Source organism: Brachyhypopomus gauderio, chromosome 4, assembly GCF_052324685.1.
Source record: "Brachyhypopomus gauderio isolate BG-103 chromosome 4, BGAUD_0.2, whole genome shotgun sequence".
NCBI lineage: Eukaryota > Metazoa > Chordata > Actinopteri > Gymnotiformes > Hypopomidae > Brachyhypopomus > Brachyhypopomus gauderio.
In genome coordinates, this window is record NC_135214.1 from 13,368,016 (window position 1) to 13,388,157 (window position 20,142).

Sequence of the window (20,142 nt, forward strand, 5' to 3'; positions counted from 1 at the left end):
TCTGCTACTCCTGACTTCCTCATACAATACCACAACTCCTGTCTTGGTACTCTATCATAAGCTTTCTCTAAGTCAACAAACACACAATGTAACTCCTTCTGTCCTTCCCTATACTTCTCCATTAACACTCTCAAAGCAAACACGTAAATGTACATGTCATCCTAAAAATGAATATTTATTTTATTCGAATAGCCTGTGCATCTGCAGTATTAGATAGATAGATAGATAGATAGATAGATAGATATATAGATAGATAGATAGATAGATAGATAGATAGATAGATAGATAGATATAGATAGATAGATAGATAGATAGATAGATAGATAGATAGATAGATAGATAGATAGATAGATAGATAGATAGATACTTTATTGATCCCGAAGGAAATTTAGCAGCCAGTAGCAGTTACACAATAGATCACAGTAATTTCACAAACAATACAAGACTATACAATACAAGTGTGATACAATACAGTACCAGTGTGATACAATACAGTACAAGTGTGATACAATACAATACAAGTGTAGTGCATACAATACAAGTGTAACAAGTATCCCGACCAAAAAAGGTAAAACTGGTATGTGCAATGTCCAGTAGTGCAAATGTATGGGATGTGCTGTAAAAGTGTCAACGTGTCAAAGTGTCGAAGTGACCAGGAGTGTGGATGTACTGACATGTACGGAGCGTATGGACAGACTCGTTCCTCATCTGTCCCCCTCCCTCTTCCGACTCCACTGGGAGGAGTTGAAGAGTCTAATGGCTCTCGGGACAAATGATTTCCTGAGTCTGTCTGTACAGCTGCTCTGTGACAGGAACCTGCCACTGAACTTGCTCCTTTGGTCCATAATGATGGTGTGCAGTGGGTGACCATCATCCTCCATGATGGAGAGCAGTTTGCGCAGTGTTCTCCTCTCCGCCACCGTAACCACGGAGTCCAGCTCCACACCAACTACAGACCCTGCACGCCTGACCAGCTTGTCCAGACGCCTCTCGTCCCTCTTCTTGATACTTCCTCCCCAGCACACCACAGCATAGAAGAGACAGCTGGACACCACAGTCTGATAGAACATCTGAAGGAGCTTCCTACAGATGTTGAATGACCCCAGCCTCCTCAGAAAGTAGAGCCGGCTCTACCCCTTCCTGTACAGGATGTCCGTGTTGGTTGACCAGTCCAGCCTTTCATCAAGGTTTAGTCCAAGATACTTGTAGGTCTTAACCGTCTCCACATCAACCCCCTCAATCGAGACAGGCTGCATGGGTGGACTGGTCCTGCGAAAGTCCACCACCATTTCCTTGGTCTTGGAGGTGTTAAGCAGCAGGTTATTCCTGTTGCACCATGCAGCAAAGTCACTCACAAGATGTCTGTACTCCTCCTCCTGCCCTCCTCGTACACAGGCCACAATGGCAGTATCGTCCGAAAACTTCTGCATGTGGCACGTCTCAGAGTTGTACTGGAAGTCTGAGGTGTAGATTGTGAAGAGGAATGGAGAGAGTACAGTCCCCTGTGGAGCTCCAGTGCTGCTGATCACAGTCTCAGATGTACAGTCCTTCAGCCTGACGTACTGAGGTCGACCAGTGAGGTAGTTGGTGATCCAGGAGACTAGGTGTAGATCCACCTTCATCCTCACCAGCTTGTCTCTTAGTTGGAGGGGCTGAATGGTGTTGAAGGTGCTGGAAAAGTAAAAAAAACATGACTCTCACTGCACTGCCCCCCCTGTCCAGATGAGAGTGGGTCCTGTGGAGAAAGTACAGTATGGCATCCTCCACCCCCACTTTTTCTCTGTAGGCAAACTGCAGGGGGTCCATTGCATGTTGAACCTTGGGTCTGAGCTGGTGTAGAAGCAGGCATTCCAGGGTCTTCATGACGTGTGATGTAAGCTCAATGGTCTGAAGTCATTGAGCTCACTGGGGTGCGGTATCTTGGGTACTGGAAGCAAGCAAGATGTCTTCCACAGTGTGGGGACCCTCCCCAAGCGCAGACTCATGTTGAAGATGTGCTGTAGGGGAGCCCCAAGCTCAGCAGCACAGGACTTCAGTAGTCTGGGACACACCCTATCTGGTCCAGCTGCCTTCCTAGAGTGGAGTCTCCTCAGCTCACCTCTGACCTGTTCTGTAGTGAAGGTGAGTTGAGGGGGAGACAGGGGGGCTGCAGTGGTCTGCTGGGTGTGAAGAAGGTGAGAAGAGGGGGGAGTGGGGGCTGTCCTGTCTGTGCTGTCTGCCCATGGGAGGGGTGCATGAATGCCAATAGGAGAAGGTGAGGTGTTAATGTCCAGGCAGTCAGAGACTGAAGTCGCAGGAGAACAGATGAGGGGGGAAGTGGAGGAAGTGTCAGCCTGAGCCATAGGGTCTTGAACAGGGCAGTCAAACCGGTTATAGAAGGTATTGAACTCATTGGCTCTCTCACCGTCACCGTCTGTGGCACTGTTCTCCCTCTGTGGCCTGTGATGGTCTTCATACCATTCCATACCTCACTCATCTTATTCTCCCTCAGCTTCTGCTCCACCTTCTTCCTGTAGGAGTCCTTGGCCTCTCGCAAGTGGACTTTGAGCTCCCTCTGTACACTCCTAAGCTCCTCCTGGTTGTTGTTCTTAAAGGCCCTCTTCTTTTTGTTCAGAAGGCCTTTAACACTGCTGGTTATCCAGGGCTTGTTGTTAGCAAACAAGCTAACAAGTTTGTTATTTGGGTACTTACAAAAAAAGTAAACTGTTACAACTGACTAATTAGGTCCAACTCATTCATAGGGTAATTTATTGGTATTGTTGGCCATGGTCTCGTAGTCTGCTACACAAGCAATGATCTCCAGGAAGGACTTGCGTTTAGCCTACCACACATTCCTACACTAATAACACTAAATAACAAATTATGTTTATTATATTGTGCAGATTTCAGCTATATATTAGATTTAATTACAAGAATCACATTGTCTTCTATGGGTCAAACGTGAATCTATAACAGACAGTAAAAACAGAATATCTAAAATTAGATAATCTAACATTATCGTACACTTATATATCTGTGATTTTAATACAATCAACAAATCGGTAGCTTTTTGCTCTAGACAGAATACTTCCTTTCAACTTCATAGTGTACATAATGAATGAAGCAAATAATAGGAATATTCTTACTTACTTCTTTAATACAGAATAAGTACAGATATGTTTGCAACGATCGTCAATATCTGCCTTGACAATGTCTGATACTGTTTCAGTAATAGCCTAAATTATCTCGACAAAATCCAAGATGATTCATGTTATATACTGAAAGTATTTGTTTTACTGAAACAAATTAAACATTCGTTAGGTCAAATTGGATTTTAAATGTGGATTTATAATATTTTTTCAGTCCTTTTATTTATTTTAATACATTATGTGGGAGTGTTAGCCTATGTTTCAGTCAAACTGGAAATACAATTAATTCCGTGTTTCATTTATCAAATTCTCTGCTTTCTTGTCGGTTCGGATGTTCATCAGATGTGTTCATCTTTCTTGTTGTTTATTTTGATCATATGTGTTCATATTTCTTGTTGTTTATTTGGATCAGATGTGTTCATTTTTCTTTCGCCTGCAGAACAGCGCCGCCGCCTCTCGGAAGGGAATTCCCCCGTCATCAAGGCACTTCCTTGTTCTTGAAAACGGTCGTTACGTTTCCTTGAAAACGACCTTTCCTTGATAATCTTGTTTTGAACGCCGGAATAGTCTCGCATGAATGCATCAACAGGAATGTGACAGACGTTTAAGACTTTAATCCAGTTACACAGCCACTACCAAGCGTGCTACTTACAAACGAAATAATTTACCATTTATTTATGCCATTTCATACGCCTACCACGAACCTTTCTAATTAACAAATATTCGGAAATATTTCATACACGCAAAAAAATCCCAGTCTTTACTATAAGTAACATTTTGACCTAAGATGCTAGTGACGAGTTGAATGTGAAGATTGTGAAGGAGCGCCACCTTTCACCGAGCGCCACATGGAGGCGTGAGTGGAGGACCTGCCGTTGGGACCGTGGGGTGCAGTGCAGATCAGTCGAGGTAGATTTGCATTTGCCCGTTTGAGCCAGTAAGCAGGGCATCCGTGTACGGACCAGTAGCCCAATTTAACACGACGAGAGTCTCTGTACAGACCATAAAATCGCATCTGTCCAACGGACAGACGGACGGGTGAATATCCAATAGTCTGGACGCACCAGCTTATCAGAATTATAATCGTGGATACTGAGCAACTCAGATTGGTAGGATTTTTATATTTTTGATTAAAAACCTTTATTTTGTTTTATTAGTTTTAACGTGTCGAAGAAAACCTTAACGAAACCGAAACGTCTGAGTTGTGGAACCGCTCACGCGAGTGGCACTACTTAACCAAGTCTCCTTTTGGTTAAGACTGAAAAAAAAAACAACATTTACATTTTTTTGTCTTTATTCCCAGAAACAAAATGAGTCAATGGAAACAAATCCAACAGCTAGATATGAAGTTCCTTGAGCAGGTGGACTACTTTTACGATGATAACTTTCCGATGGAACTGCGACAGGTGCTGGCAAGCTGGATTGAAAGTCAGGACTGGTGTGTGATTTATTTTTTTTTCTTTCTTCCTCTCTTTCCCAATAGCGTTAAATAGCTAGGAATGTTGTAAGTGTACCAGTACAGGCACACTATAATATTGTTACTGAAGATCAAAATGTAATTAGTAGCCTACATTTTTAAAAATACTTTCCTGAAGAAATGTGTGGTCACGTTGGGTTGCAAAGTTGCCGTGACAGAGGCTCATCTTTCTAAAAACATATTTTGGAGATGAATTTTAATTGCTTAATGTAATGGCAATATTTGACTAGTAGGTTATAACAGCAGGACTTGATATGACAAAAGAATGACCAGATAATTTTTTGTTAAGGGAAACGGCCACAAATCATGAGACCATGGCAGCCGTTCTCTTCAACAACTTTCTCATCCAGCTGGACAGACAGTGTTCCCGGGAACAAAATTTCTTGCACCGACACAACCTGAAGAGAATCTTCCATCAGATCCAGGTAAGACCTCTGTCTTGACATGTTATGAGTTTTGACATGCAGATCACGTGCACATCAGAGATATCATTGCACAAAAAGGATGACAAGTGGGAATTCAATATTATTTAAACAGCATGGTGAAATGAACATTACAATGTATTTGAGAAACTATTCCAGAGACGGTTGAGTACACAAAACTCTTCCCGCAGGAATTGCAAAAGAAAGTATGTATGGTATGGTAAACTGCATTACTTCATTTATTATCAACCTGACAGTCAGATGTTTAATTACCATCATGGTAATCTTGTGTTACAGATTGTGCTGTTGAGCATCACACATAGATGGCAACAAGTGTGCAAGTGCATGACTAAAGCACGTGAAGGAGTTGTAAACAAAATGACATGCTCTTTGACTTTATGATATGCTCTTTGACTTTATGTAGTGAGGTTAATTTAGGTCACATATATGTGGCTATGATAATCATTTTACCTATTTGTTTATGTTTGTATGTATCTGTCTGTCTGTCTGAAAAAAATAGTTAATATAAAAATGGATAGGATTAGAAGTCAGAAAAAAACACCAAAAAGTAATAACAACCAAAGTACAGCAGTACGCTTGTGGATATTTTGAAGTAAAAGCAGATGTAGTAAAGCATAACTAATCATTTAACAAAACCTTGTTCTTGAATTTAATGTGTATTTTGTAGAACTTTGCTTAGTTCAGTGCATAAAATAGGGAAAAATAAGTTATCAGATCTTATACAGTGTATTAATGGAATAATCAGTGGAATTAATGGATTAAGGGGTATTAAAGATTCTTTAAGCGTTCTTTAATATTTTTGCAAACACGTTGAAAATGTAGCAGCTAATGTAATATTGCAATAAATTAAACGGAAACGCAATTAAACTCACCAAAGATTTTCTTAATAAAATAAAAATAAAGCTGATATGACCACTTTTAACTAGTTAATTAACATTTTGGTTTTTGATTTTTGGTTGATCAGCTAAAACAAAAATTGGTATTTGAAATCTGAAATAGTTATATGACCTTACTTACACTCTTAAATAGATTTAGTGATAGTTTATTTAGGCTGAACCTTTCTGAGATTTTTGGGAAGATCTTTGTGAAGAAATTAAATTAACTACTTATTAAATTATTGAAGTAAAAAAGAATGAGAAAATTGCTATCATCAGCAAATAGTACTGTAAACATAGCTAGTGATACGTAAGGTCAATGTTATATGTATAAAAGGAATGGCCCAAGGATAGAACCCTGAGTACACTACAGGAAATCTTAACACGATCTGGGGTGGGTTTCCCAAAACGTTTGTAGCGCTAAGTACTTCGTAACCTCATATGAAATGTATGAGGTTAAGAAGTACTTAGCGCTAAGAACGTTTCGGGAAACTCACCCCAGATGCATATTCTTTGAAATACACAAACTATACTTTAATTTAATGTACAACCATTTATGTGGGATAGCAGCCGTATACAGTGGTGGAGCTAGACGTTTTTTCAAGGGGTGGCCAAACGGTGAGCAAGGCTTTATCAGAGGGGTCCATATACAAATCATGAACGAAAGGAAACATATTTTCTCTTAAAATTACCATTTCCAGTGGGGTGGCATTACGGGTGGCAAGGGCTCTGTTGGGTGTGGCAGTTGCCACCTCTGCCCCCCCTTTGGCTGCACCACTGGCCGTATATGCGCAGCACAAAAGCTGCTAAAAAACATTTATCTAGAAATAAACAATGCTTAATGTACTTGACAGACATTATGTCATGCACTTAGTCAGTATTTTATCACTCTGTGAACAGATGGCAAAGCACTTTGTAAGTCGCTCTGGATAAGACGGTCTGATAAATGCCCAAAATGTAAATGTAAATAAACATCAAGCAGTTGTAAAACAGCCATATCTGACAGATAATTCAAACTGAAAACCAATGCTTATTAGACAAAATATTTACATGATTAAGCATTCTTTTCAGTCTAGGTTCTCATGAAGAACACAGAAGAAAACAAATTGGTTGGAAGGCACTGAAAAAACGAAGGTCTCGTTTTATGTTGAGGTTGACTTTGATAGTTAGCACGCCCTTCGGTATGACAAAGGATTCGCACAAAAGTTTAACTCTCTGTAATTACAGGACATTATAGGATATTACAGGACATAGCGTTTGTGAAAGTAATTTGCAGCAATCAATGGAAAAGCACCTTGGTGGAATTTAACTTTGTGGTTTCCTGTCCTCTAACATCATCAAGGAGGAAGTTCATATAAGGCTGCATGTAATTTCCTTTACATACATGACAGGAACAATAAATTCTGAATGTTTCTGGTGGGTGCTATGTTTTGTGAGAACTTGAGAAGTTGTGAAATAATTATTTAAAAACCTTTGAACAAAGAGGATTGGTTGCAGATTCAGGTCTTTAGTTAGTTCCTGAAAATTCTTGTAATACAAGATCAGAACAGCTCTGATGTTTATCAGATATACAAGAAAGTTACATTACTCAGAGTGAGGTGTTTTTTTTACAGGTATACTTGGGGATTTCTCAATGGATAACTGTAAACTCAGATTAGTCAAATGTCAGGGGTTTTGCTTAATGCACTATAATTTGCATCTTATGTTGCCATGCCAGCACAAACACCAGAGAGTAAAATGAAAGGGCAAAGCGTGGGGTGACCAAAACAACTTATGTATTGCATTTTTCACATTTCTTGTTCTGCGTGAATGTGGTATCTCAGGTCTCTGTCTTGTCTCTGTCAGAATTTCCCCCTTACAGCAGGGAAAAAGACAGGGCATTTTTCCCAGAGTGTCTCAACATTGTCTCAGTGTTTTTCCACTGGTGTTTCAGCAGATACCAAAGTCCGTGGTTTCAAATCTCGTTAACTTATAAATTAACATAACTCCTGAACAACTGCAGGTGTTGTTGCTGATGGTTCCTAATGTTGTATGCTGCTTTTGTAAATTCTCAGATGCATCATTTGAACCTCTACCCCTTAACTTCTGCCCTTTAACCTCTACCCCTTAAGAAAATTTAAATACAACTAAATAAATAACCCCTTCTTTGCTACTTCAGACAAAACCTGTGTAATGTCTATTTATTTCTTTATTTCTCTTATAGCTGAAGTATAAATCCACTCCCCAGCAGTTGTCTGCTGTGATCTCCAACTGTCTGAGAGAGGAGAGGCGTATCATATCTGCTGCCAGCGTGCAGGAGCAGGTAAGAGCAATATTAAGGGATATATTACAGATATGTTACATTATCTGTTCAGCTCCCCTGTGTCTCATTAATTTGCTTATATTGAGTAGTGAGGTTTCTAAGGTTTAGTCCATATTATGGTTATATATAAGTGGCTGATAATAATGGCTACATCCTCATGTCCCCTACCTGGCAGGGTCCACTGGAGAAGTCCATGCAAAATTCAGCAGCACTGGAGAAACAGAAGAACCTGGATAATAAAGTTGCTGTTATCCGTAGCAGTGTTCAGGTGAGGTTTTTTTTTGCACTTTCCATGCAGTTATCAGTATCTTAATGCTGGTTCTGTCCTCTTGATTTCACTGCTGCACTTTATGCATCCTTTCCACTCATTATTTTCATATCTTTTGTGCTGGATTTTACATTTTTGGATTAATTGTTGTTTCCTTTTGTTTTTAATATTGCTTCATTTTCATTACATTTGTTGTATTTCCCTCTGTTTTATCCATAGGGCAGGGAACTCATTGAAAGCCAGTGCTGTGTGTGTGTGTGTGAGGGTTAAAGGATTTCAGATTTCTGACTTCTCCTCTGCCACACATATAATGAAATGACATGGGTTTCTTTTTTGGCTTGTTTCTGTTCAGGTTTTGGACCAGGCAGTGAAGTATCTGGAGGACATGCAGGATGACTTTGACTTCCGTTACAAGACCCTCCAGCTTCGGGGTGAGTGAGCCTTGCTAACCAGCCCTCCTTCTCTCAGGCTGCAGGACAACCACTGTCCTGTGGAAGGGTCTAATCTACCTGGCTCAAACAGGTGCCCCCCGCTGGTGTTTGAGCTAAGATTCTGCAAGTGTACAAGATTGCCGTACATGTTTGCATACACTTTTGTTGTGGTATCGGAATGGATTTTGTCAAAATAAATGGCTTGATTCCTGTTTGTAAAGGTCTTTCTAGAATAGCAGTGCTAGTAGGGAGCCAAGCAGCTCTGTTCTGGTTTAATTTGACTGTCACATTAGGCCTTTTTTGTGAGCACTGCTGTTCTTCAACTTTCACACTGTTATGTGCTATATATTTGTCTAAAAATAATATGTATATAGTAGGCTTTGCACTATATTGCTTGATCTTATAACCACAGACCCAGTGGACAGGAACTCTCAGAACATGAAACAGGAAGTTGTGGCACTTCAGGAAATACTCAACCGTCTGGACTTTAAGAGGAAGGCAAGTACATTAGTCCATTAATACCCTGCCCTTTCTGCCAAATTCTTTAACATTAGTTTCTAAACATTAGTTTCTAAAAATAGTTAACATCATTTTTGCGTGCAAGCCTTGGCATCAAACACCAAAAACTCACATCTGCCCACAATAATTCACAAAACATCACAACAGTGTGAGTCTTCTGTTCACTTCCAGGTTCTTTATAACCTTTACCTGGACACCCTTTGTTTTTATGAATGAGTTCAGCTAGAATGAGGCTGTTGGTGTCTGTCATCAGACACCTCGGCACCAGGGCAAAGGTTTAACGTGTAATATATTTTCTATCATAAATAAGTGCAATTCATTTTATTTGTCGATTTGTTTGTTGTTTCCTGATGAATTTATAGGGTAGACTTTGGGCTTAGTACCTATGCACTGGGTTTATTACTAATTTAATATGAATGTTGTGGGTGGGTTACATGAGTAATTTATGCCAAACCACAACTGCCAATGTCTGACACCCATCATCAGTCTGAAAATCCACATATATTGATTCATATCTTTTGTTTATTAGCACTGCTGGTAACTGCTGGCATTGATCTTTATGGCATTATTTATTCTTAATGTTATTCATTGATTTATATTATTATTTATAATATATATATATATATATATATATATATATATATATATATATATATATATATGTTTTGTATTGTTATTCATTGAAGAAGTATTATAATAATATAAAGTATATAAATGTGGTTAATATTATCAACTACAAATGAATATTGCCATGTGCATTCTGTTTGACAGGAGATTTTGTCCAAGATGGTAGACGTGATAAAGGAGATAGACACGATGATGGCCTCCCAGCTGATGCCCGAGCTCCAGGAGTGGAAGCGGAGGCAACAGATGGCGTGTGTCGGAGGACCTGTCCTCACTGGCCTTGACCAGCTCCAGAACTGGTACAGCTTCTCCCCTCCCCAGCTTCCGTCTGCTCTTCCACTCAAATCTACTCACGTACCATCAGACGGGAGATGTAAATTAGCACTGTGGCCCTCATAAACTCAGAGAAACAAACGGCATACGTTCTAGTGAAGATTCACAATCATATGGAACAGACGCATCATTATTTTGTCCAGAAGACGTGGTGATGTAGTTAGGGTGATGTCTATACAAACAAATCTCCTCCAGAAACAAAGTGGGTGCTTTTGACTGACACCTGTACGCGTCTCCTAAATGGAGATAGCTTGTCTCCTCTTATTATTATCTTGCTATGTAATCATCATCAGAACAAGAAAGTTGGTCTCTAGAGCAGAAATCTCCAGTCTGTGCTGGTGAGTGCTGAGCTAGAGTATGAAGGAGCTGTGGACCAATACAAACAGGGTAGGCTAGTAATGGAATAAATGTTATAGTGTTACATATTCCCCAAAAAAAAGGTAACTATATTCTGTTTACAGTTACAAAAAAGGCAGCAACTACATTGCTGGTACATTTATTAAAAACATGGTGATTACTAATAGGATTATGTTACAGTTACTTAATCATTTATAGTCTCTTCTGTTTTTCTGCCTTTCAGTTGGCTGATTGAATGAACAGTTGTGATCACTGTCGTTACACTGTTACAGCATCAGCATTCGGTGGCCTGTGTTGTTAAAGGGTTCATTAGCCCTACGTGTACCTGGGCTCGGTGCATTCTGAGTCTTTGACTTCATTCTTTTGCAGGGTGCGACTGGGGACAGATCTGCATTCTTTTGGTTTTCTTTCTGGTGTGATTAAATTTGTTCTTTTTGTGGATATGGCAAACCACATTTTTCTCATGACCTACAGTTGTTATTGGATGATAAACTTTGGCCTATGCTCTTGTTATGAAGCAATGGGAGTGAAGAACCCAGATTATAATATGCTTTCCAAGACACACCCCCTTCTGAACTGAGGGCTACACAATTCTTAATGGGAGTGCCACGTCCCATTAGATGTATTGCAACAAAGCATCACAGGTTTCAATATGAAGAGCTTTGGTGTCACTGATAGCAGTCAGGGTTTAGACTTTTTGACCTGTTTGATAGGACTGAAAGGGTTATGTAGTCTGCATGAGTCTTCACAGCAATGCTGAACCTCTAGGGAAGAGTCATGTTATTTATATCCACACTGTCACGTTGAGGACCCCGGCCCCTCCCTTTTGGGCGTGTGTTTACGTTGTTGTGGGGCACCGGTGTTAAAATCTCTTAACCCACAAACTTACATTTAACGGGTTAAAAAATCATTCAAAAGTAAAGGGAATAATCCTTACTTTAATACATTAATCCTGTGGATTCGGTTGTAAATATATTTTAAATAGGAAGTCGGCAATCTGTAGGCCTAATGGAGTTCATTAACCCTCCCTATACTGAACAGGAGTTTAACCCACGGTTGATATTACAGTATTTGTTCTTTTTACAAAGAACTATATGAAAATTACATTTTTACAAAACAAAACCATAAAAGGGACACAGCGAGATGATGGCAGTTCAGTCTGATTTCTAACCATTGTTTCTTTTTGCTTTTCAAGGTTTACCATGACTGCGCAGAGTTTGTTCCAGATCAAGCGGCAGCTGGACAAACTGGGGGAGCTTATTGTGAAGGTGACATACGAGAGTGACCCTATCCCACTGCAAAGGCCTCAGATGGAGGAGCAGGTCAAATATCTCATATACCACCTCATTAAGAGGTAAGAGTTCTCTCTCACGAGTCGCCATGGTGATGGGTAAAGAGCAGCGGTGGGGGCAGGGTGGAGGAAGGGTGGGGAAGGGGGGAAGTTTTTGTTGGTGTTATTGTGTGTTTTTTTTGTAAAACTGTGAATGTTAAAATAATCTCCGCATGTTGATATAATGGCTTAAATGTTGTGAGATGTTTTAATTAGTAATTTGAATTCAGGTTAATATTCATGAAGTGAATTTCCATTTTTCTGCCCTTGGGCTTGAGTCAAGCTAGTATGGTCTCGATCTCACCTCAGTCTCACCTCAGTCTCACTTTCGCTGCTTTGGGCAGTTTTGTTTACAGTGGTAGGAAACAAGATATTTAGTCTCTTGTTGACAAACCAGGACAGAACAAATACTTTATGCATTGTTCTATAACAGTATTGTTGCACTTGTAAGCAAGATTATTACTGTTAAATGATAAATGCAACACCAGAGATCAGCCTGGAAAAGATACAGTAAAGATCAGTAAATACTGTTACTGTTAGTTTAACAGTAGTTAGTTTGATTGTCAAAATGTTTGAGGTTACTCGCAATCGCATTATCTTTGCAAAGTGGCTACAAGTTTTTGCGATGATAATGTTATATGTATGAAAGATGGCAAATGCGGTTGCATTATCAAATTTCCTTTGGTCTCCTTTGTTTGTTTGCAGCTCCTTTGTGGTGGAGAAGCAACCTTGTATGCCCACACATCCTCAGAAACCTCTTATCATTAAGACCCAAGTGCAGTTCACCACCAAAGTCAGGTATGAGACAAAACTTCCCAAAACATTCTCTCCCAGATGTTGACAAGACATTAAAGGGAAAGACCAGATTCACTTGCTTGTCTTTGTGTCTTCTGTGTAACTTGAGTTTCACATTTATGTGGAAGAAAGAACGTAGAATGCAAATGAGGTCACACAGATACACATCTTGTCATTTAAAAAACTGGATTTGTATCTGGATCTTTTTTTGGATTTGCATCTTGCTGCCTAAAAACATGTAAACAAAACTCCATCCAAGAGAAGCCCTTAAAAGCATATTAATTTCAGTGGTGAATCCTTTATTTCCCACAATTCAGTGCATCCCACAATGACTTTAATGTCATGTATTCTTAGATGTTCTCTGGATGTTTTTCAGATTGTTGGTTAAACTACCTGAAGTAGATTATCAGCTTAAAGTGAAGACAACATTTGACAAGTGAGTTAATTCAGTTACTTTTGTTGTACCATAGAAGATCAGTTTCATGGTTTCCCTAAGGTTTGTATAATTGCTCATTAATAAAAGTGACTTTGTTCATACTCTTATACCACTCAGCATCAGATAAACTCAACACTTACAATCAAATATATCTTGTTTATCTTGTTTAGCTCCTCAGTAATCATGGCAGTGTTATTGGTACATATACAGGAGCTTCAGCATAAATGTTTCTGTTGACTTCTCTGTATTGTATATGTATGCAGGGACCTCCCATCCGGCAAAATGTGAGTATACCTAAACCTCAGTGCTTAAAGATACTTCCTGTTGTTTCTAGGCCAGGTTTCACTGTCAGGGCTATAAAAAAAGATGAAAACATGGGGGAGGGGAAGTGTGATCAGCGATATGGCTGTGGGGAAGGTGGGTGCAGGGACCACTGCATCACAACTACTAAATAATTTTATTCATCAGGCATTGAACAACTGGTGAAAACTCTCACTAGTTTACACTACTACATACAAGCCTGTTCTTTCAGGAGAAGATTTGTTTCTTCTGGTGTTTAGTGAAAAACGTCTGCTGTGCTATGTGTTTCTTAGTTTCCTTTGAACCTCAGTGCTTGTGCTTGTGACAGTAGTGGTTTTTCTCTGTAGTACCAGGCAATTCTTCATCCTCACCAGCACCACCAAAGTGATGGATGTGGAAGAGTCTTCGAATGGATGTTTATCAGTGGAATTCAGACATCTGGTAATTCTATCATGAAACGTATTGACTTGCAAACATTTGAAGTATATTTGAACTGTGTCTAACAAGTTCCAGAGTACATTTTCTAAAGACCCATTATGATGATTTTTAATTATAAATTTTTAAGCATTTTGTTTGCTGAAGACACTAAAACTGTGCTGTTAAGACACACTTTTATAATATGTCCAGAGCTGTCTTTTTGAAGCATTCCTTTCAATGTGGAAAAGACGGACTGACATTGCCTCATTTTAAAATCGACCCATGCCTAATGACATAATGTCTTTGCAGTTTATTTTTAAATGCTTACTTTAGACAACAAACCTACTAAAGGCCTTTGTGAATTCATGCCATCATCTGCCATGTTTAATGATTGCTCTGCTCAAACTCAGCTGAGAGTGGGCTAGGACCCACATGTAAAAGAGATATTAGTCTCAGTGTGATTGCCTTGGTAAAGTAAAGGTTAAGCAACAAAGAGAGAGAGGCGTGTTGGAGCTAGTGAGTCCCAGGGTGGTATTGCCACGCTCCTTGTTTGGTGCTGAGGTGCGTCTTTCTGCAGCGAGGGAGACTTGAGGAGCTGTGATTGCCAGGCCTGTCAGACATTGTGCCTGGTGTGTTTGAGCAGGGAAATGAAAGTGTTTGGGGAAGTGGCTGTTCATGAATCTCTGATCTAAAGTCTCCCCCCTCACCAACAGCAGCTCAAAGAGAAGAAATGCACGAGTGGAACCAAAGGAAATGAGGTGAGACCACACCCACTCCACACTTTGTTTGCGTTGTCCTGGGCTGCCGCCCTTTGCTCGTAAACAGCTGATGTCATATTAACTTGTGCAGTTGGTTTCAATTGCAAATGCCGTCCCGTGCCAGTTGCACAGTTAGGACAGTAGGGGGCAGTGCTTTTGTGCTTAACAGGCAAATTATGTTAACTAACATATAGTATATTAGGCTGAGAACATAAAAATTCTCCCCAGCCAGCAGACAGAATTCATTAATGAAATCCAATAGGTGCATATAGGTGCTGCAAAATATTGGTGGGTTATCTTTTAACCTAAATGAGTGTGTCACTGTATGGCAGGATTTGCTGAAGGTTTGTGCTTTGCAGGGTCCCCTAACGGTGACGGAAGAACTCCACTCTCTCAGCTTTGAGGCCATGCTGTGTTTACAAGGCCTGGACATTGACTTGGAGGTGTGCTGCAGTACACATTGAATAGATTATAGTATTTAAAAGATTTTATGATTGAAATCAACACCAAGGAAGTGATACACTGCATGTATGATAGTTAATTGATTGAATGTTGTGTGTGTGTGCGTGTGTGTGTGTGTGTGTGTGTGTGTGTGTGTGTGTGTGTGTGTGTGTGTGTGTGTGGGTGTGTGTGTGTTTGTGTGTGTGTGTGTGTGTGTGTGTGTATGTGTGTGCTTCTCATCATTGTGCAGATATGTTCTCTGCCGTTGGTGGTAATATCCAATGTCAGCCAGCTTCCTGCTGGCTGGGCTTCCGTCATGTGGTACAACCTTCTGACAGATGAGCCCAAGGTGAGATCAGTGAAAGTAGTGTAACACTCAGAGCTGCACTCTGTGGCTTCACCATCTATTTGCAGAGGCGTAGTAGGTAACCCTGAGACTTTATCACACAGAGCCTCTATGTAGGACCAAGCTGCGTAAAACCGTCAGTCATCCTTTGCTGCTTTCTTTATCACACTGATATACTATGGTTAAGACAGAAGAGGTGTTAGTAGGGGGTCTTTTGAAAGACGTTCAATGCACCTAAATGACTGTTAGAACTTAGAGTGAATGTGAGTGGCACCCTTCTTCTCTCTTCTCCTGCTCAATGATGGGGCTCTAGAACTTGACGTTCTTCAGCAACCCCCCGAGGGCTAGCTGGAGCCAGCTCTCCGAAGTCCTCAACTGGCAGTTCTCCAGCTTTGCCGGCCGGGGCCTCAATAAGGATCAGCTACGCATGCTGGGAGATAAACTTCTGGGTAAGCTGTTTCTCCCCTCACTGCCAAGTAGTTTGTTGAGACTCCAGATTAAGTAAATTGAAATAAGTTTGCAAGTTTCCAGTTTACAAGTCTGTTGAGTTGAACTTGTGATGGTTACATTTTTAAATGTGTATAGATAACTGAAAAAATTATAAAATTACAAGATTCTGAATATGTGACAAGAACAAACATTTTGTAATCACCAAGTTCTCTATGCTCAATAGATATTAGTTCAAATGTATATTAGTACATATTAAATCTGAATTAATTTGACAAATTATGACAAAATATAAAGTGAAAACAATGGCCATTTTTGTGTGGGTAAATGACTGATGAAACTCCATCAGAAATGTTATTTCTGCTTTCGATTGATAATCACTACTAATTTATGTTGTGTGGTTATTGATAATGAATGTGTCTGCATTTAACCTCTAATTAATAATTATGTGTATGTTTTTGCTTTGTGTCTCAAGGTCAGCATGCCTCTTTCAATGACTGCCAGGTGTCTTGGTCTAGGTTCTGCAAGGTATGTTCCAAAAGTTCCAATCTTAATGGCTTCAAATCTAGTGTTGTCTTAGATTGTCCTGCAGACTGTATTGACTGGAATGTGTTTGATTCTCTTCATGCTGAATTCCAGGAAAACATTCCGGGAAAGGCATTTAGTTTTTGGCTGTGGCTCGACTCGATTCTGGAGCTCATTAAGAAACACTTGCTTCCTGTTTGGATAGATGGGTGAGAGACCTTTGTGTCATTCATTGCTCATTGGTATTTCTATGAATTGCAAAAATCGCACATTGAACCAAAGAATTCACCAGTCGTGTTTGTGAGTTTTGTGCACCTTACAGTATTTACAGTGAGTTTTCATATGTTCATTTTACACGTTACATGCTACAAATGTACCGTGTTTCCATTTGATGAGTGTGTACTGATGCACGGGTGCACAAATAGCTTGGCCGCATTGTTGGACCCTGAAGAACTATGTTGCACACATAGTTATATGGGTTGGCAGAACATCGGAATGGCATTTTAATAAAATCCTGTTTAGTCAGCAAATATCTGACATTCTGTGTACTCAGTCTGCACGACATATTATTCACTGTGATGGTATATGGGTTTTGGATGCAACCACTGAGAATGTTTCTCAAAGGCTCTGGTGGTGCCCTGTGTCTGATAACTGCACTGACACCGGTAGCTGTGTCGTGACTTTGGCAGCTACATCATGGGCTTTGTGAGTAAGGAGATGGAGCGTGCTCTGCTGAAGGACAAGGAACCAGGAACCTTCCTGCTGCGCTTCAGTGAGAGTCACCTGGGAGGGATCACGTTCACCTGGGTGGAGCAGGACAACGGTGAGATATGATTCGCACTTTGCTTGCACAGGTGATCAAAGACCTCTGTCCAAAACATCCTGTTTCTTGGAAACCTTGTGTACTTCACTGCAACCTCAATATCTTTGGATAGATGGTGTGGGAGGAGCATCTTTAGTATTGCTCTTTTTTTAGAATGTGTTCAGAAAACCAGGAAGTACTGAGCATTTTGATTATGCAGACTCTGAAAAACATTTTTAATTAATGTAATGTCTGATAAAATTACACAAATTATTCTGATTTCTGACCATTCTGACTATGCAGGTACACCCAACCAAATGTGAAACCTTTGCATCATCAGAGGATCATGGAGTTTCACTGTAAACTTGCTAATTACAATTAGTAGGAAATAGCTTGTCGATAAGAACAGATGATTAAATAATGATAACCACAGTGAAATGTGTCACAGCGTGACAAGCACATTGTGGTATTGATGGACCTCTGACTACTCTCAAAGGTCCCTCGACACAAGCTCAGAATGTGGTCCTGTGGAAAACGACTTCATGAAGTTTGTTTTTTTGGGGGGGTGGTGGTGTGTCTTTCTGCAGGAGAATCAAAGTTCATCTCTGTAGAACCATACACAAAAAGTCGCCTCAGCGCCCTGCCCATTGCTGACATTATACGCGATTACAAAGTCATCGCAGATGGTATTGTCCCGGAGAACCCACTGAAGTTCCTTTACCCTGACATTCCCAAGGACGAAGCGTTTGGGAAGCATTACAACAGCCAGCCGAACACAGGCAAGCCAGCCAGGCTGTAAACATGCACTTCAAGATTGGGCTGGGATGAGTGATATGCCACCTCATAAACACACTGATTTTGTATGAAGGATCAAAAACAACTTTGTAACAGTTTATAAAGGTTATAAGTTATAGGTAAACAGCTCTAATTTCACATTCTATGCTTTCACAGTTTGTCCCTACATACCAACAAATTTGATTCCCATCTCACTGATGTGAGTATATGAAAACTTCCTTTACTCCAATCTATTGTGCTTCTTATTATATATTGTTTTCTATAATGTCCTTTGCAGTCCTACACTGTAAATGATGATTATTCAGTGTGTGTGTATATGTATGTGTGTGTGTGTGTGTGTGTGTGTGTGTGTGTGTGTGTGTGTGTGTGTGTGTTGGGATAAGTCAGTCTGTTTCATTTGTTTCTTCCTGTGTTTGTGCTGCTCCTCAGTACGCCGCAGCTGCCCTGCTCATCTCCAGAGCCCCCACTATCTCCAGGCATGTCCCATGTGTTAAGTGAGCACATCAGCTCGTACGAAATCGAAAGTGTTGTAAGTTTGCCAGCTTCTCCCTTGTTGAGTTTTACAGGCAAAGATACAGCTCACAACCAACTATGAATGTTAAACTACACGACCATTACTAGTAAGGGAATTCTTAAATATGATGATAAACCTTTGAGCTTGTCAGAAAGAGACTATGTCCACCAGGTGTCGCTAATACGCAGCTGGTGCTCAGTGAACCTCCAGTGAATTTATATTTGGGCAAACGTTTTGTCTGAGTAATGCATTTTATAACTGATTGACAAATTTTCTGTTGTTATAATTTAGGTAGCATGTTGTTTTTCTCCTACTGATGTGCCGATACTTCAGCAGTGAAGGTATCATAGCTGTGGGATTTACAGTCTTTGCAAATGTAAACATGACCCATAAGTAATTAATTTTGTCTTTGTTTTCATTGCAGATTAACTCATTGGCATGAGACTGTTATCCCAGCTCAAAGATATCAAGATTTCTGCTGAACATGTTCAGAATTGCAGAGGGATTCCAGAGAGATTCCAAATAAGATTCTCATTCGGTGCACACATGTATTTAAATATGCAGTAATCATTTTTTGTTGAATAAGCCAATTTCAAATATTATGCATCTTATATAGTTAAAGTCAATGGTAAGGACTCTGTCTATATTTAAAGTTTTATAATGCTAGTATCATTATTACGGTGCTTGCCCAAGGCCAATGTAATTAATCCTTGCCTTCCTTTCATAAGTTTCTTTACTTGTAACCATAATGAATAATTTTTACTCCAGATGTAAAAACATATATATTTCTGTGAGTACATGTGCATTTTATTTTTTATTTCTGCTGATATGAAGTTAATTTTTTATTCAATGTTAATAGCACATGGTTCTATCTTTTCTGTGGTGGTTACATATGTCTGTTTAATGAGTGCCATTACAAGCAAATAAAGTGCTGTTTCTGAAATGGTCTTGTTGACCAAACCCTGACACAGCAGGATGACACAGTCACAGTATAAACAAAATCCAACTATTCTTCAGAACTCTTGAAATTATGTTTTTTTCAAGTGTACTTTTTTGCTTTTAATGACATGTGCATTCTGTGTTCAATTAAGAATGTATTTTGAATATCTTTTAGCATCGCCCATTGATCAATGTTCACATCAAAATCATTTAAATTAATAAACGTTAATGTATTAACCCTACAGCAATACTTTTGTGACTGAGGCACCAGGACAACGTGGAATAGGCGTCGATTCAAGTTTCGTTTCTCCCTTTCACGCTGTAGCAATTGCCGCTTACTTTCGCTTTCTCGGAAAACGCGTGGTTTATTCCGGGCTGTTCCATCAAGTGAACCAACCCCGCCGCGCCATTGCTCAAATGCATCGCAGCTAATGTCAACATACACTATAATTTTTAGAAAAAACGCAATTCACGCTGATTTTGTGTCACCATATTTATTCTGCAATTTTATACTGTAATAAACTACATGACATTCATGTC

The 20,142-nt window shown here is 39.8% G+C and overlaps 1 protein-coding gene across 5 annotated transcripts; it reads left to right on the forward strand.

Moving 5' to 3' along the window:
• Positions 1-3,702: 3,702 nt before the first annotated feature.
• stat4 (signal transducer and activator of transcription 4) lies at positions 3,703-19,844 on the forward strand. Of its 5 annotated transcripts, XM_077002355.1 has the most exons (25): positions 3,706-4,237; positions 4,432-4,566; positions 4,895-5,030; positions 8,127-8,225; positions 8,401-8,493; positions 8,846-8,924; positions 9,337-9,422; positions 10,215-10,366; positions 11,953-12,111; positions 12,793-12,885; positions 13,259-13,318; positions 13,582-13,602; positions 13,966-14,059; positions 14,749-14,793; positions 15,153-15,236; positions 15,485-15,583; positions 15,894-16,029; positions 16,503-16,555; positions 16,667-16,761; positions 17,242-17,375; positions 17,942-18,133; positions 18,306-18,348; positions 18,579-18,678; positions 18,955-19,004; positions 19,088-19,844. In XM_077002355.1, the coding sequence occupies exons 2-24, from the start codon at positions 4,439-4,441 to the stop codon at positions 19,000-19,002; spliced, it is 2,229 nt and encodes a 742-aa protein (XP_076858470.1). In that variant the 5' UTR covers positions 3,706-4,237; positions 4,432-4,438; the 3' UTR covers positions 19,003-19,004; positions 19,088-19,844. The 5 variants fall into 5 exon arrangements, 3 of the variants coding, with proteins under 3 accessions (XP_076858470.1, XP_076858471.1, XP_076858472.1); XR_013130408.1 differs by having other exon boundaries at positions 3,703-4,237; positions 14,752-14,793; positions 18,579-19,004; XR_013130407.1 differs by having other exon boundaries at positions 3,705-4,237; positions 18,579-19,004.
• The last annotated feature ends 298 nt before the right edge of the window (positions 19,845-20,142 follow it).

What these genes read in the sequence shown, in the direction of transcription:
- stat4 (XM_077002355.1), top strand. Translation starts at nt 4,439, where the DNA reads ATGAGTCAATGGAAACAAATCCAACAGCTAGATATGAAGTTCCTTGAG. An exon ending in CTGCCAGCGTGCAGGAGCAG is followed by an intron (nt 8,226 to 8,400) that starts GTAAGAGCAATA and finishes CCTACCTGGCAG; the next exon opens with GGTCCACTGGAGAAGTCCAT. An exon ending in CAGTTCACCACCAAAGTCAG is followed by an intron (nt 12,886 to 13,258) that starts GTATGAGACAAA and finishes GATGTTTTTCAG; the next exon opens with ATTGTTGGTTAAACTACCTG.